The sequence below is a fragment of the Propithecus coquereli genome, unplaced genomic scaffold (assembly GCF_000956105.1).
Source record: "Propithecus coquereli isolate 6110/MARCELLA unplaced genomic scaffold, Pcoq_1.0 Scaffold213, whole genome shotgun sequence".
Lineage (NCBI taxonomy): Eukaryota > Metazoa > Chordata > Mammalia > Primates > Indriidae > Propithecus > Propithecus coquereli.
The window spans coordinates 1,768,821-1,783,903 of NW_012146412.1; the positions used below are offsets into that span (position 1 = coordinate 1,768,821).

Below are 15,083 nucleotides of genomic sequence, written 5' to 3' on the forward strand. Positions count from 1 at the left end.
TCCTTGTGTTTTTAACATGTTTTACTTTGTAAATTTTGATGCAGTGTTATTTGCTGCAGAAGTGTTCTTATATATTATGGCTTCATTTTGAGCTACTAGCTTTGATTGTATAACCAGTATGAAGTAGTAGCTTCTCCTATCCCCATTGTCCCCTTCTCTGGTACTGCAGCCTAATGGAGTATTATACATACAAACTGCAGCTCCTGGTGAACACAGCTACCAGTGTGCCTGTCACTGCCCCTAGGTACAAGTATTATTGTATGGGTCACACTCTCAGAGTCCCGTGTGCCCCTCCTTCCCTGCCTCTCATTCAGTTCTTACCTGGTAGAGCCCATCACTGACTCAGCGTAGACACTGAGGGGCTGGGAGTGTGGCTGTCCGCAGAAGGAAAACGCGGCGTGCTGATCCACTCACATCAGCACCACTGGGGGAAAAGGAATGCTGCCTAATTACTCATGCAGTACTGGTTGGTACACAGCCTTGGTGCATGACTCAGAGACAGACAGAGAGAGGGACAACATTTCTTCCTGCCTTTCATCAAGGAGTCTATCTTCCTGAGACAAAGGTTGAGTATCCCAGGTTTTCCTTGATACAACTCCAGTTACTTCTTCCTGTGTGAAGAGGCCCCTGGATCCCGCTGTCAGGTTTCCATCCTTCTTTGCTTTTGGTGGCAAGGTGGATTTTCAAATGTTTGTGTGTCTTCATGGGTGTTTTGATGGGCAATGGGGAGAGGTTATATAGGGGAAGCTTTTAACCATATTCCATTTTATAATAAAAGTTCCCCAACTTAGAAAGTTTTCACTTTTCCAAAAAATGTTTGGTTGAAATCCTCCTCATCTCTTGACTATTTTAGTATTTGCAGTATATCCTCTGGTGATGAAAAGTGGGTCTTTTTGTAAATAAAACTGAATAACTGTGAGCAGTGAGAATCTGCTGTCCGTTATTCCTGTAACTCAAGGCCCTACTTTAGAAACGTTGTTGCCTGCTTTTGTCCCCCAAGAGCATGTAGATGCTTTTCTCTGCAGAACAGAGTCTGGAAGGGGTCTGAGCCAGCCTGGAAATTCCAACCCTTTGTCCAGTCACCAACATTGGCTTACACACCTGCCTCCATGCCTCAGCCAGGTAATCTTTTCTTGTTCACTGAAAATTGTCATGAACATCAATGTCTATAATCTGTTGTAATGCAGTGAGGTCTTCTGTGCCCTGAGAAAGTAGTTATCTCTTACATATAGCAACTTTAGCCTGACATACCTTCTGAGTTTGTCAATGTACCTTTTTCTGAGACAGGGTCTTGCTCTGTTGCCCAGGCTGGAGTGCAGTGGCATCATCCTAGCTCACAGCAACCTCAAACTCCTGGGCTCAAGCAATCCTTGTGCCTCAGCCTCCCGAGTAGGCATGTACCACCACACCCAGCTAATTTTTTTTCCAATTTTTTGTAGGGATGGGTTCTTGCTCTTGTTTACACTGGTCTCAAACTCCCAGCTTCAAGCAATCGTCCCACCTTGGCTTCCCAAAGTACTGAGATCACAGGTGAGAGGCACCATGCCCAGCCTCAAGATCTTCTCCCATTTTGTCACTATGCCAACTGTTGGAACTTGAGGTTTTCAGATTATCAAGTGCTGAATCATGTCTCCCTGAATTTGTTGCTTCTTGTCCAATGTAGGTTGGAAAAATGCTTATCCATTTTCATGGAAATTGTGTCAAAAAATGAGATTCCATGACTAAAGAAATTTTCTGAGATTAAATACGATGGAGTATATGTATCTTTGCTATGGTCTGAATGTTTGTGTCCCCCAAAGTGCATATGCTGAAACCTGATCACCAGTGGGATGATGTTCGGAGACGGGGCCTTTGGAAGGTGATAGGTCATGAGGGCGAACAGTCTGAGTGCCAGTGTGGGATTTAGACAGCCATGAAGCCAAGTCTGGCCGGGCGGGCTGGGACACGGAGGTGTGCTGGCTTCTGTCCCCTGTGAGGGCTCACAGACGCTTTTCAGTGCAGATCAGAGCCTGACTAAAGTAGACTCCTGAGTGTCTGTCCGGGTTTCTGGGACTAGCTCCTTGTTTCCCTTTTGCACAGTTGTAGTCCCACCCCCTTTTCCCAGTCACGAACATGGGGTCTGGGTTCACGTGCCTGCCACCATCCCTCAGCGCATTGTAAACGCCGGGTTTGATCTGCATTAATTGGATCTCTTGCAGTGGCTCCATGAACGGGGTTATCATTGCTGCCTGGCCACCTACAGCTAGTTTTGGTCAGGCCCAATTCATGGAGGGAACAGGGTAGGTGGTTCTTCCTTGTGGCGTGAACTCGGACTCGTTGCAGTCCTCATGTGCCCTCATGAAAGGACTCGTGCATGTCATCTTCCGCAGGGCTTTAGCCAGCAAGCTGCAGCCGCATCCGCCTCCTGGCTGGGCCTCAGTGTCACTTCAGCCACCTTCCTTCCTGCACTCTTCTTCTCATGCTGCCTTGGACAAAATGAGCTGAGGGTCTGAAAGTAGGATTTTGGCCATAATCCCAAAAGACACAATCCCAAATACTATAATTCTGAATGTGGAAATCCTGAAAGATCAAAATCCCAAAAATATTATTCTGAAAACAAATTTTAAAGATTCTTTAAAAGACATTTACTTAGATTTTTAGAAACAAAAAATACAACAGAACCCTTCATAGACCACATTACACAATAAAATAGACAATAATAACATACATAGTTTTGCAAACATAAACGTTTAGGTATACTAATGACAGTCACATGGGTATAGCAGTTATGAGTAGCTTTTGCCAGTTCAGTATGATGTGAGCTGTGAGTTTGTCATATATGGCCTTTATTATGTTGAGGTATGGTACTTCTATACCTAATTTGTTGTGGGTTTTTATCATGAAGAGATGTTGAATTTTATCAAATGCTTTTTCCGTGTCTATTGAGATGACCATGTGGTTTTTGTCCTTCATTCCGTTGATGTGATGGATCAGATTTATTGATTTGTGTGTGTTGAACCATCCTTGCATCCTTGTGATAAATCCCACTTGATCATGGTGTGTTACTTCTTTGATGTGCTATCGGATTCAGTTTGCTAGTATTTTGAGGATTTTTGCATCTATGTTTATAAGGGATATTAGCCGATGGTTTTCTTCTTCTGAGCATGTGTTTTTGTCTGGTAATGTTGGCTTTGTAGAATGAATTAGAATTCCTTTGTCTTCAATTTTTTGGAATAGTTTTAGAAAAATTGGTATTAGTTCCTTTTTAAAAGTTTAATAGAAAGCAGCCATCCAGTCTTTAGCTTTTGTTGGCAAACTTTTTATTACTGATTCAATCTCATTACTTGTTATTGGTTTGTTCAGGGTTTCTACTTCTTCCTGCTTCAATCTTGGTAGTTTGTAAGTGTCAAGGAATTTATCTATTATCTCTAGGTTTTCCTATTTATTAGCATACAGTTGTCCTTAATTGTGTCTAATTATCCTTTGTATTTCTGTGGTATCAGTTGTAATGTCTTCTCTTTCATTTATGATTTTATTTATTGGGTAATTTATCTTTTTTTCTTGGTTATTCTAGCTAAAGGTTTATCAATTTTAACTTTTGGAAAAACCAATTTTTGTTTCATTAATTCTTTGTATTTTTTTAGTCTCTATTTTGTTTAGTTCTGCTCTGATCTTTATTATTTCTTTCCTTCTATTGATTTTGGATTTAGTTTGTTCTTGCTTTTCTAGTTTCTTGAAGTGCATTGTTAGGTTGTTCATTTGAAATCTTTCTACTTTTTTGATGAAGGTGTTTATTGCTGTAAACTTCCCTCTTCCCTCTCCTTTGCTGTATTGCATAGGTTTTGGTATGTTGTGTTTCCATTTTCATTTGTTTCAAGGAATTTTTTTATTTTTTTTTAAATTTTTTCATTGACTTAATGGTCATTCAGGAGCATGATGTTTAATTTCCATGTATTTGTACAGTTTCCAATGTTCCTCTTGCTATTGATTTCTAGTTTTATTCCATTATGGAATCTGTTTATATTCAAGGTTATTACTGATAGGTGAACATTTATTTCTGTCATTTGATTGTTTCCTGGTGGTTTTGTGTATCCTTTGTTCCTTTTTTCCTCTTACTGCTTATCATTGCGGTTTGATGGTTTTCTGGAGTGGTAACATTTGATTCCTTTCTCTTTCTCATTTCTGTATATGCTCTACCAGTAAATTTTATACTTTGTGTGTTTTCCTGATGGTAGATATCATCCTTTTGCTTCCAGATGTAGGGCTCCCTTAAGCACTTCTTATAGGGCTGATCCGGTGGCGATGAATACCCTCAGTTTTTGCTTATCTGGGAAAGACTTTATTTCTCCTTAATTTAAAAAAAAATTTTTTTCTTTTAGCTTCTGATCATATACTGCATGATCTCCTTTGTTTTTTAAGGATATCTTTGCTGTATATAGTATTCTTAGTTAGCAGTTTTTTTCTTTCAGCACTTTGAATATGTCATCCCATTCTCTCGTGACCTATAAGGTTTCTGTTGGAGAAATCTGTTGGTCTGATGGGGATTCCCTTACATTTGACTTGAAGCTTTTCTCTTGCTGTTTTTAGGATTCTGTCTTTGTCTTGGACTTTTGACAATTTGACTGTAATGTGCTTTGGAGAGGACATTTTAGGGCTAAATCTATTTGGGAATTTTTTAATATTCCTATATCAAAACATTGGAAGAGATAGACATCCTATATATTTCATTAAATAGGTTTTCTCTGCCTTTTCCAATCTCTTCTCCTGTAACTTCCCAAATGTGAATTCTGTTTGCTTAATGGTGTGTCATATGTCACATAGGCTTTTTTCATTCCTTTTAATTCTTTATTCTTTTTGTTTGTCTGACTGTGTTATTTCAAAAGACCTGTCTTCAAGTTCAGAAATTCTTTCTCCTGATCAATCTAGTCTCTTATTGGAGTTCATGATTGCATTTTTTATTTCATTCATCGAATTCTTCTAGTCCAATTTCTGATTGTTTTTTTATGACATCTATCTCTTTGTTGAATTTCTCATTCAGATCGTGAATTGTTTTCTTGATTTCTTTGTACTGTTTTCTTGTATCTCACTGAGTTTAACATCATTATTTCAAATTCTTTTTCAGGTATTTCACAGATTTTTTTTTCATTGGGACCTATTACTGGAGAATTATTGTATTCCTTTGGAAATGTATATTTTCTTGCTTTTTCATGTTTCTTGTGTCCTTATGTTGGTATCTGTGCATCTGATGTATAGTTGCTTCTTCCAATTTTACGGTTTGGCTTTTATATGGAAAGATGGTTTCTTATAGATGTATTTATAGTGTTAGTTTGGTAGGGTGCTATGGCTTTGATTCTGGGTGGGCACAGGAGTGTTGTCTTCATCTGATTACTTTGGCTATAATCAGTATCATTGATGTTTGTGAACTCCTCAGTGGCTTAGGCGATTGTTAGCAGAGGCTGTGGCAAGGCTTTTCTGGGGATAAGGAAGACAAGGGGGCCTGTACTCAGGAACAGTGGTGGCATTGGGCTGGGCATGATGGTCCTCAGGCCCTTGGGCAGAAGGTCTTTGGGCCTCCAAGAGGCTTACTTAGGTGCCTTCAGTGGCAGTGATGTGCCAGGTGTTTGAGCAGGTCCTTGGGCCCCTGGGTGATGTGCATGGCATTGGCAGTAGCAGCAGTGGTGGTGAGCCAACCCTTGGGCCTCAAAGTGCATGCACAGGCACCAACAGTGGTGGTTGCAGGCTGGGTGGGCCCATGCCTGGGGTCCCAGGTGGCATGCATGGGTGGGTATCAATAGCAGGAGCGGTGTTCAGATGCTGGCAGTGGAGGGTGGGGAAGACGTGTCCTCAGGCCTCCTGAAGGTGCATGCAGGTTCTTGGTGGCCTCACCACACGGAGGGGACAGCGTTGTTGTCAGTGATAGCAGCCCTGAGCATGTGCCTCTTATGCTTTGGGGAGTGCATGCTTCAGCTCCCTTTGTCCTAGGGGCAGCCTCCCTGGCGCACTGCACTGCCTATTCCCAGGGGTGTAGGACATCACATGGGCTAGAGTGCTGGGGACTTGGTTGTACTGCTGGGTTTAGCTGGCCTCATGATGCTTCAGCCCTCTGAGTGGATATAGGGGGATGTCAGCGAGGCTTCTGGGATGTGGAGATTTAGGAGCTGCAGGGCCTCAGAGTAGGATGTAGTCTGATGGAGGCTGGACTCTCAAAATGGCCTTGTGCTGCAGCTGCTTGGGTGTCCGGGGGAGTGTGTGGGACTCAGAGTGAACTCCCTCCGGAACAGTGCTGCTGCATGGACTCCAGGCAGCTCCCTATAGTATTCTCAGGGCCCATAAGGGCTGAGGGGCTCTCCCGTGGCGAGGATTGCAGGAGTCTGTGGTGGGAATGGGGACTGCGGGGGATCTCTTGCTTACCCTTTCCCTGAAATGGGGAGTTCCCCCCGGCTCCAAGCTGATCCTGGCTGCGCTGCCTACTTTGCTCCCTCTTCTTCCATGCCTCAGAGGTTCTCTGTCACTTCCCTGCTGAATTCCAATGTTTTCTCTTAGAATCTCTATTTGACATGTGGTTATCTAATCACTGTTTTGGTCCTTCTTTGTGGAGAAAGCAAGGGCTGGGTGCCTCTAGTCAGTTATCTTGAAGCCCCTCCAGTTCATTTCTTTTTATTGTTGAATAATATTTTATTGTATGAATGTACCAGTTTATCTTTTTATGTGTTGAAATATATCTGTTGCTTCCAACAAGCTTCTATAAACATCCACATGTAGGTTTTTGTGTAGACAGAAGTTTTCAATTCATTCGAGTAAATACCTAGGAGTGTGATTGCTAGATCATATGGTAAGACCATGCTTAGCTTTGTAAGAAACCGTCAGATTGTTTTCCAAAGTGGGTATGCCATTTTTCTTTCCAACCAACGATGAAAGAGAGTTCCTGTTGCTCTACATCCTCACCAACATTTGATGTGGTTTTGGGATTTTAGCCATTTTCATAGGTGTGTAGTGGTATCTCATCATTATTTTAATTTTCAATCCCCTGATATATGATGTTGAGTGTCTTTTCATATGTGTATTTGCTATTTGTATATCTTCTTGGGTGAGGTGTCTGTTCAGAGGTTTTGCCCATTTTAAAATTAGGTTGTTTGTTTTCTTATTGTAGAGTTAAGAGTTCTTGATTTTAGAATCAAATCCTTATCAAATATGTGTTTTGCAAATATTTTCTCCCAGTCTGTGGTTTGTCTTTTCACTCCCTTAGCAGTATCTTTTGCAAAGAAGAACATTCTAATTTTAATGGAGTACAACTTAACAGTGTTTTCTTTCTTGGATTATGTTTTTGATATGGTATCTAAAACATCATCATCAAATCCAAAGTCATTTGGATTTTCTCCTATGATCTCTTCTACAAGTTTTATAGTTTTACATTTTACATTTAGGTCTATGGTTCATTTTGAGGTAATTTTTGTGAAAACTGTAAAGTCTGTGTCTAGATTTTTTTTTTTTGCATGTGGATGTCTAGTTTTTCCAGCACTGTTTATTGAAAAGACTATCCTTTCTCCACTGAATTGCCTTTAATCCTTTGTCAAAGATTGGTTGACTATATTTGTGTGGATCTATTTTCGAGCTCTCTATTCTTGTCCATTGATCTGTTTGTTTATTCTTTTGCCAAAACCACATTGCCTTCATTACCGTAGCTTTAGAGTAAGTCTTGATGTTAGGTGGTGTCAGTTCTCTGACTTCATTCTTTTTTTTTTTTCCCCTCTGATGACAGTTTACTAGAATCTGTTATCGGCACACAAATATTAATTAAACCAAAACTATGTCTACACAGAAGTGGGCAATGATATGTGCCATTCTATGGGGAACTGTGTGCACTTAATCATCCCGTTTTAGTATTTTGATCTTCTGTTTATGTCGCTCAATTTCTTTCTGTAGACGCTCAATCTCCTTATGATGCCCAATCTCATCTTCATGGTGTTTTTTCAAGGCTGCCAGTTGTTCCTTAGCCTGCGCCCAGAAATACCGATCCTCTTCCGCCTGCTCTCTTTCCGAAGGCCCCGCCAGCTTCCCGAATCGAGCCTGCACTCCTGTCGGTGTGCTTGGGCTTGCACGGCCTTCACGCCCCGCATGCCAAGCCGCGCCCGCGCCGCCAGCACCGAGACGGCCACTGTTGCTAGAGGTCTCCTCTGGGTCACTGCCCCTGCAGCCTCTCTGAACGCGCTAATCTTTGTTCTTTTAATTTCTTTTTTTCCCCATGAATGGGCAACACTGTCGTGTTTATTTGCATAACTAATAGTTAATAGGTTTTTTTTTAAAGCCAGACATTTTGAACATTATCATGAGATAACTCTAGAAACCAATTTCCCTTCCTTTTCCTAGGGTTTATTGTTGTTGCTTGTTGTGGCTTGTAGTTTGTTTGTTTAGTGACTTTTCTAAACTATTTTTGTAAAGGCTATATTCTTTGTCATGTGTGGTCATTGAATCCTCTGTTCTGTTAGCTTAGTGGTCAGCTAGTGATTTGAGATTTCCTTAAACACCTGGAGCAAAACCAGGAAACAAAACAAAACACCAGAAACAAAAACCAAAAGTCTCCTTATCTTTGGAGATTGGCTCTATGTTGGAGCCTCACTGCTTATCCAGGCTCTTCACAACTCTGCCTTGGCCTTCACTTTCTACTTGCATGGAGCCTAAAGCCAGCCAGAAGTGAAAGTTTGGGATTTTCTCAGGTCTTCTCTGAGCATGTGTCCAGCTCTGGCCATGTGTGTGGACTTCTAGATTCCTTGGTAAACACCAAGCTTTCTAAAGCCTTTTTTCTCCCATGGATCTCCTGTTGCAGCCCCTTCCTTCCCTGGCTTTCTGGTGTGTCTGCTGTTTGCCCCATCTCTTGTCCCTTGCTTCAGAGGCTGTAGCTAGTATATTTTCCCTTAAATGTTTTTAACAAACTCTGCCCAGGAGGCTGCTTTAGCCCTGAGAAATTTCTGAGGTGTATAAAACAAAAGCAAAGCCCTGAATGGGAGTAAACTGCATGAGTGAGGGAAAAACCACATTAAACTATAGAGACAAAAATGACTTTAATATTGAATGAAGAAATTATTTAGATTTTATGTTTAGTAAGTGGAGGTTTGAAAGAAATCATTCAATCTTTCCTTATCTTAATGTATATTATGTTTCTAGAATTTGAACTTATATCAAGAGTCTCTGAAGAACAACAACGCTTTGGGATAGCCACTGCAACATCATGTCCAAAAACAAAGAACCTACTGTCAGAAGCTTCCATTTTGTTTGTGTTATGACCGTAACAGTTGGAACCATAATCCAGTTGTCTGATGAAAGTGAATTTGCAATAAATAAGTCAAAAATAGGCCTTACTCATGTTCCAAAAGACCTGCCACCAAAAACCAAAGTCTTAGATATGTCTCAAAACAACATATCTGAGCTTCAGATCTCTGACATCGGCTTTCTGCCAGGGTTGAAAGTTTTGAGACTTTCCCATAATAGAATCCAGCGACTTGATTTCAGTATTTTCAAGTTCAACCAGGATTTGGAATATTTGGATTTATCTCATAATCAGTTGCGAAAGATATCCTGCTATCCTATTGTGAGTTTCAAGCATTTAGACCTCTCATTCAATGACTTCGATGCCCTGCCCATCTGTAAGGAATTTGGCAACTTGACACAACTGAATTTCTTGGGATTAAGTGCTATGAAGTTACAACAATTAGATCTGCTGCCAATAGCTCACTTGCACCTAAATTACATCCTTCTGGATTTAGGGAATTATCACGTAAAAGAAAATGAGGCAGAAAGTCTTCAAATTCTGAATACAAAAACACTTCACCTTGTTTTCCACCCAAATAATTTATTCTCTGTCCAGCTGAACATATCAGTTAATACTTTAGGGTGCTTGCAACTGACTAACATTAAATTGAATGATGAGAACTGTGGAGTTTTAATTAAATTTTTATCAGAATTCACTAGAGGTTCAACCTTACTGAATTTTACCCTCGACCACATGGAAACAACTTGGAAATGTTTGGTTAGAGTCTTTCAATTCCTTTGGCCCAAACCTGTGGAATATCTCAATATTTACAATTTAATAATAGTTGAAAGCATTAATAAAGAAGACTTTGCATATTCTAAAACAGCATTGAAAGCATTGAAAATAGAACACGTTACCAACCGAGTTTCTCTTTTTTCACAGACGGTATTATACAGAGTGTTTTCTGAGATGAACATTATGATGTTAACCATATCAGATTCACCTCTTATACACATGCTTTGTCCTAAGGCACCAAGCACATTTAAGTTTTTGAACTTTACCCAGAATGTTTTCACAGACAGTATTTTTCAAAATTGTTCCACGCTAGTTAGATTGGAGACACTTATCTTACAAAAGAATGGACTAAAAGACCTTTTCAGTGTAGGTCTTATGACTAAGGATATGCCATCTTTGGAAATACTGGATGTTAGCTTCAATTCTTTGGCATTTGATGGATATAAGGAAAATTGCACTTGGGTTGAGAGTATAATTATCTTAAATTTGTCTTCAAATGTACTTACTGACTCCGTTTTCAGATGTTTACCTCCCAGGATCAAGGTACTTGATCTTCACAGTAACAGAATAGAGAGCATCCCTAAAGATGTCACCTCTCTGGAAGCTTTGCAAGAACTCAATGTTGCTCTCAATTCTTTAACCGACCTTCCTGGATGCGGCGCCTTTAGCAGTCTTTCTGTACTGATCATTGACCGTAATTCGGTTTCCCAGCCATCAGCTGATTTCTTCCAGAGCTGCCAGAAGATTAGGTCAATACAAGCAGGGAACAATCCATTCCAATGTACCTGCGAGCTAAGAGAATTTGTCAAAAATATAGGCCAAGTATCAAGTGAAGTGGTAGAGGGCTGGCCTGATTCTTATAAGTGTGACTACCCAGAAAGCTATAAGGGAACCCCTCTAAAAGACTTTCACATGTCTGCATTATCCTGCAACACAGCTCTGCTGATGGTCACCATTGGGGCCATCACGCTGGTGTTGGCTGTTACCGTGACCTTCCTCTGCATCTACCTGGATCTGCCCTGGTATCTCAGGATGGTGTGCCAGTGGACCCAGACCCGGCACAGGGCTAGGAACATACCGTTAGAGGAACTCCAAAGAACTCTCCAGTTCCATGCTTTTATTTCTTACAGTGAACATGATTCTGCCTGGGTGAAGAACGAATTGGTGCCTTGCCTAGAAAAAGAAGACATACGGATTTGCCTCCATGAGAGAAACTTTGTTGCTGGCAAGAGCATTGTGGAAAATATCATAAACTGCATTGAGAAGAGTTACAAGTCCATCTTTGTTTTGTCTCCGCACTTTGTCCAGAGTGAGTGGTGCCATTATGAACTCTACTTTGCCCACCACAATCTCTTCCGCGAAGGATCTGATAACTTAATCCTGATCTTGCTGGAGCCCATTCCACAGAACATCATCCCCAGCAAGTATCACAAGCTGAAGGCTCTTATGACGCAACGGACTTATTTGGAATGGCCCAAAGAGAAAAGCAAACATGGACTTTTTTGGGCTAACATTAGAGCTGCTTTTAATATGAAATTAACACTAGTGACTAAAAATGATGATGTGAAAACTTAAAAATAATCAGAGCATCCAACTTAAGCAACCATCATTAACTTGGATTCTGATGAAGACTATGGTTCTCAGTCACTGTTGGGGGGCACCTATGTTATCCCCATGCCTTCAGGAAAGACTTAATGGAAACTGTGTTTCAACTGGGGAATTAGGCTGGGGCAGGAGGTGGTGCTCAGCTTGCCAATTCAAGGCAGCTGAGTGTTTTCTGGCTTAATCATTCTTTTTCAAATTGAAACAGTCTCTTTTGAGCAAATGCTCACTCTTTCAAGAGTTCCTCTCCCCTCTCTTTTCCCGAGTGGATTTTGTGTGAGCAGGAGTTTACGTGGCTTCATGGCAGCAAGAAAACTGTCAACCCCGGGACTGTATGTGCTGGTTGTCAGAGTGTCCTGTGCATTCCCACTGGGCTCTGGATGAAACTGATCATTCTGTTCAACTTTGAGGCTTGGGAAAAAATTAGCTATGGAATATAGAAAAGGATTTTGTTTTATATCTGTGTAAAAGTTTATTTGATTTTTTACTCTGCTACACAAATACGTAATTAACCAGTGGGACTCCTGGCATAATAATGTATATGTATAAAATGAATGTATATGTATAAAATACGGACTTTGTCACAGGCTGTTGAGGTGAAAGACATAGATTTACCTGCTTGCCAAGGAAACTCAGAGCCAAATTTATTTGTAACTGGGTAATGATTGGGACTTTCCTAATTGTGTTAGAATTTTGGCTAAAACCCAAAAGCTGACAAAGGGCAATAAATGCTCCCACATTTTTAACAGAGATACTAGACACAGCCCGCGGAACTTACCACGGAAGAGACCAGTAACTATCAATCTATATTTCCCATCTCCGGAAGACTAGATTCAAAATGATGATCAAAGAGTCATTAAGTGGAGGTTCTAGACCTGTGGTCCCCAACCTCAGGCCATGGCCCAGTACCAGTCCGTGGCATGTTGGAAAACAGGGCTGCGCATCACCGCCTGAGCTCCGCCTCCACCCCCTCCCCAGTTCCCCCACCATCCATGCAAAATTCTCTTTCATGAAACCGGTCCCTGGTGTCAAAAAGGCTGGGGAGTGCTGTTCTAAACCACGGGGAGATTGCTTTGCATTTCTTCCAAAGAGGGCTCCAAGCACAGTAGAAAAGCAGCCTGGCATCCCACTCTGAGACTGAAAGCTCGCAGAGCAACAGAAGTGCAGTTTCCATGGAGCAGAATGGGTGTGGGGTGAGAACTCTTGGAAGAGCTTGATGAGTGTTCACTGAAGTTTTGGGTGGGGATGGGCACTGTGACATAGAGACTGGTATTAGTGCTTGGCAAATATAGGTGCTTGATAAATGTTTGTTGAATGCTTCCCAGCTGGAGAATTCAGAAGGTGAGAGGGGAAGGTGAGAGGGGCAACCCAAAATGGCGGGATAAGAGAAGGGAAGCAGTGACTGCAACCTGCCCTTCCATTGTTGGCGTGGCAAAAGTACCTGATTTTTTCACATGGCCTTGACCATGGAAAAGGTAGCTGGGGTTGAGTTGCCATGATGGGACCTCAGCAAACCAGGCAGCCTGTTGTGCAAAGGGACTATAGTAGTAAGAGGCCATGGGGTCTGGCAAAAGAGGGTTATTGCAGCGGGTAGGGGAGGAGATTGCTTCAAAAAGTCAGCCAGATAATGTGGCACTTGCACCAAGGAACTGTGCAATGTGGGGTCCACTCAAGTCCTAATAACCCACAGATGCACCCCATGAAAGAGCCAACATGTGGCCTCTGCCACAATAGGAGGCAGGGGCATGATGGCCTGCCTGCCTTATGCAATATTAACTGCAGGGAGATTTGCTCTTCTTTGTGTAACCCCCTCTTCCTTTGCAGTGGCCTGGGGACATCCAGGATGTAGAGAAGACAGAGAGGATGGAGGAAGAGTAAAGAAACTGACCACATTCATTCCTCACTTCACTGCAAGGAAGGCCTGAGCTAGGGGCAAGCAGAATTTTGAATGAGACGTGAGATTGCTGTTAGATTGGATTGGGTGGACATTCTACTGCCTGAAATAGAGGTGCAATTACTAAAATGAGACATGTCACTAAAATTTATGGTATCTGCCCAAGGTTCGGGAGTGACAGAGGGAGATCCAACAGAACCTGGTTGTCAGGCAGTGGTTAGAGAAAAATAAAGCCCTTTCTGGATTTAGCTCATTTAATAAATCAGTTTCATAATGAATAATTGTAAAGAAATAAGCCTTAATGACATTTTATTAGAGTCATCTGTCTGTGTTAACCCTTCCTTGTCCTTCAGGAGAACACCTCTTTTCCTCGCTTGGCCCTATCCTAGGTGGTAAATTCTGCCATGACCTCTGTTGGACAGATCTGTCAAACTGTTGCCTAGACTAAAAACAACAGCAACAACAAAAAATTATGTCCCAGATTCTAAATGACCAAATATTTTAAATGGTATCAATATATTTCTCACAAAATATTGTTGACATTGAAAATGCAGAATTTTAACATTTAAAAGGAGAATGGGAGTTCGATCGGTAGCGGGAGCGGAGAGCGGACCCCAGAGAGCCCTGTGCAGCCGGACGGCCGCCGCCGGCCTAGTTACCATCGCACGCCGGGAGCAGCCGCAGCTGCCCAGCCGGCCCCGGGCACCGGCGCCGGAACCAGGAGCAGCGAGGCCGAGACCCGGCAGCCGTCCGCCGCCCCGCCCTCAGCGCCGCCCACTCCAAGCCCGGCACCAGGGGCAGCGGCGCAGGGAGCCATGGCCCGGGCGGCCTCACATGGGGGGTGCCTGTCGGCGGGGACAAGAAGGTCACTGCAATGAAGGTTTTGGGGACAGTAAAATGGTTCAATGTAAGAAACGGATATGGTTCCATCAACAGGAATGACACCAAGGAAGATGTGTTTGCACACCACACTGCCGTAAAGAAGAATAACCCCAGGAAGCACCTTCGCAGTGTAGGAGACGGAGAGACTGTGGAGTTTGATGTTGTTGGAGGAGAGAAGGGTGCGGGGGCAGCAATGTCACAGGCCCTGGTGGAATCCAGTTCAAGGCAGTCAATACGCAGCAGACCGTAACCATTACAGACGCCATCCGCGTCGCAGGGTCCTCCACGCGATCACCAGCGGAATCATCAGAACAGTGAGCGCGGGGAAGAGAATGGGGGACCGGAGCGTGCTCCTGAAGGCCAGGCCAGCAACGCCGCCCACCGCAGGGGAAGGCTCCCACCTTACTGCATGCGGAGCCCCTGTGGGCGTGGACCACAGTGTTCCACCCCTCCTGCACAGGGAGAGTGATGGAGGGTGCTGACAGCCAGGGTGCAGGAGAACAAGGTAGACCACCAGTAAGACAGAATATGTATCGGGGTTATGGACCCCGGTTCCGCAGGGGCCCTCCTCCCCAAAGACGGCCCAGAGAGGACGGCAATGAAGAGGATAAAGAGAATCAAGGAGATGAGACCCAAGGTCAGCAGCCGCCTCAACATCGGTACCGCGGCAACTTCAATTACTGA

At 42.8% G+C, this 15,083-nt stretch overlaps 1 protein-coding gene and 2 pseudogenes across 1 annotated transcript in view; 2 read left to right on the forward strand and 1 right to left on the reverse strand.

Annotated features, from left to right (window-relative positions):
• Positions 1–11,935, forward strand: part of TLR6 (toll-like receptor 6) — a 17,307-nt gene extending 5,372 nt beyond the window's left edge. The window contains exon 2 of the mRNA XM_012644476.1: positions 9,142–11,935. Coding sequence (XP_012499930.1) covers positions 9,206–11,596 — 2,391 coding nt within the window. The 5' untranslated portion in view covers positions 9,142–9,205 and the 3' untranslated portion in view covers positions 11,597–11,935. The remainder of the gene's footprint in view (positions 1–9,141) is intronic.
• LOC105810477 lies at positions 7,843–9,207 on the reverse strand (annotated as a pseudogene).
• Positions 11,936–12,795: 860 nt separating the features above from the next.
• Positions 12,796–15,083, forward strand: LOC105810478 (annotated as a pseudogene).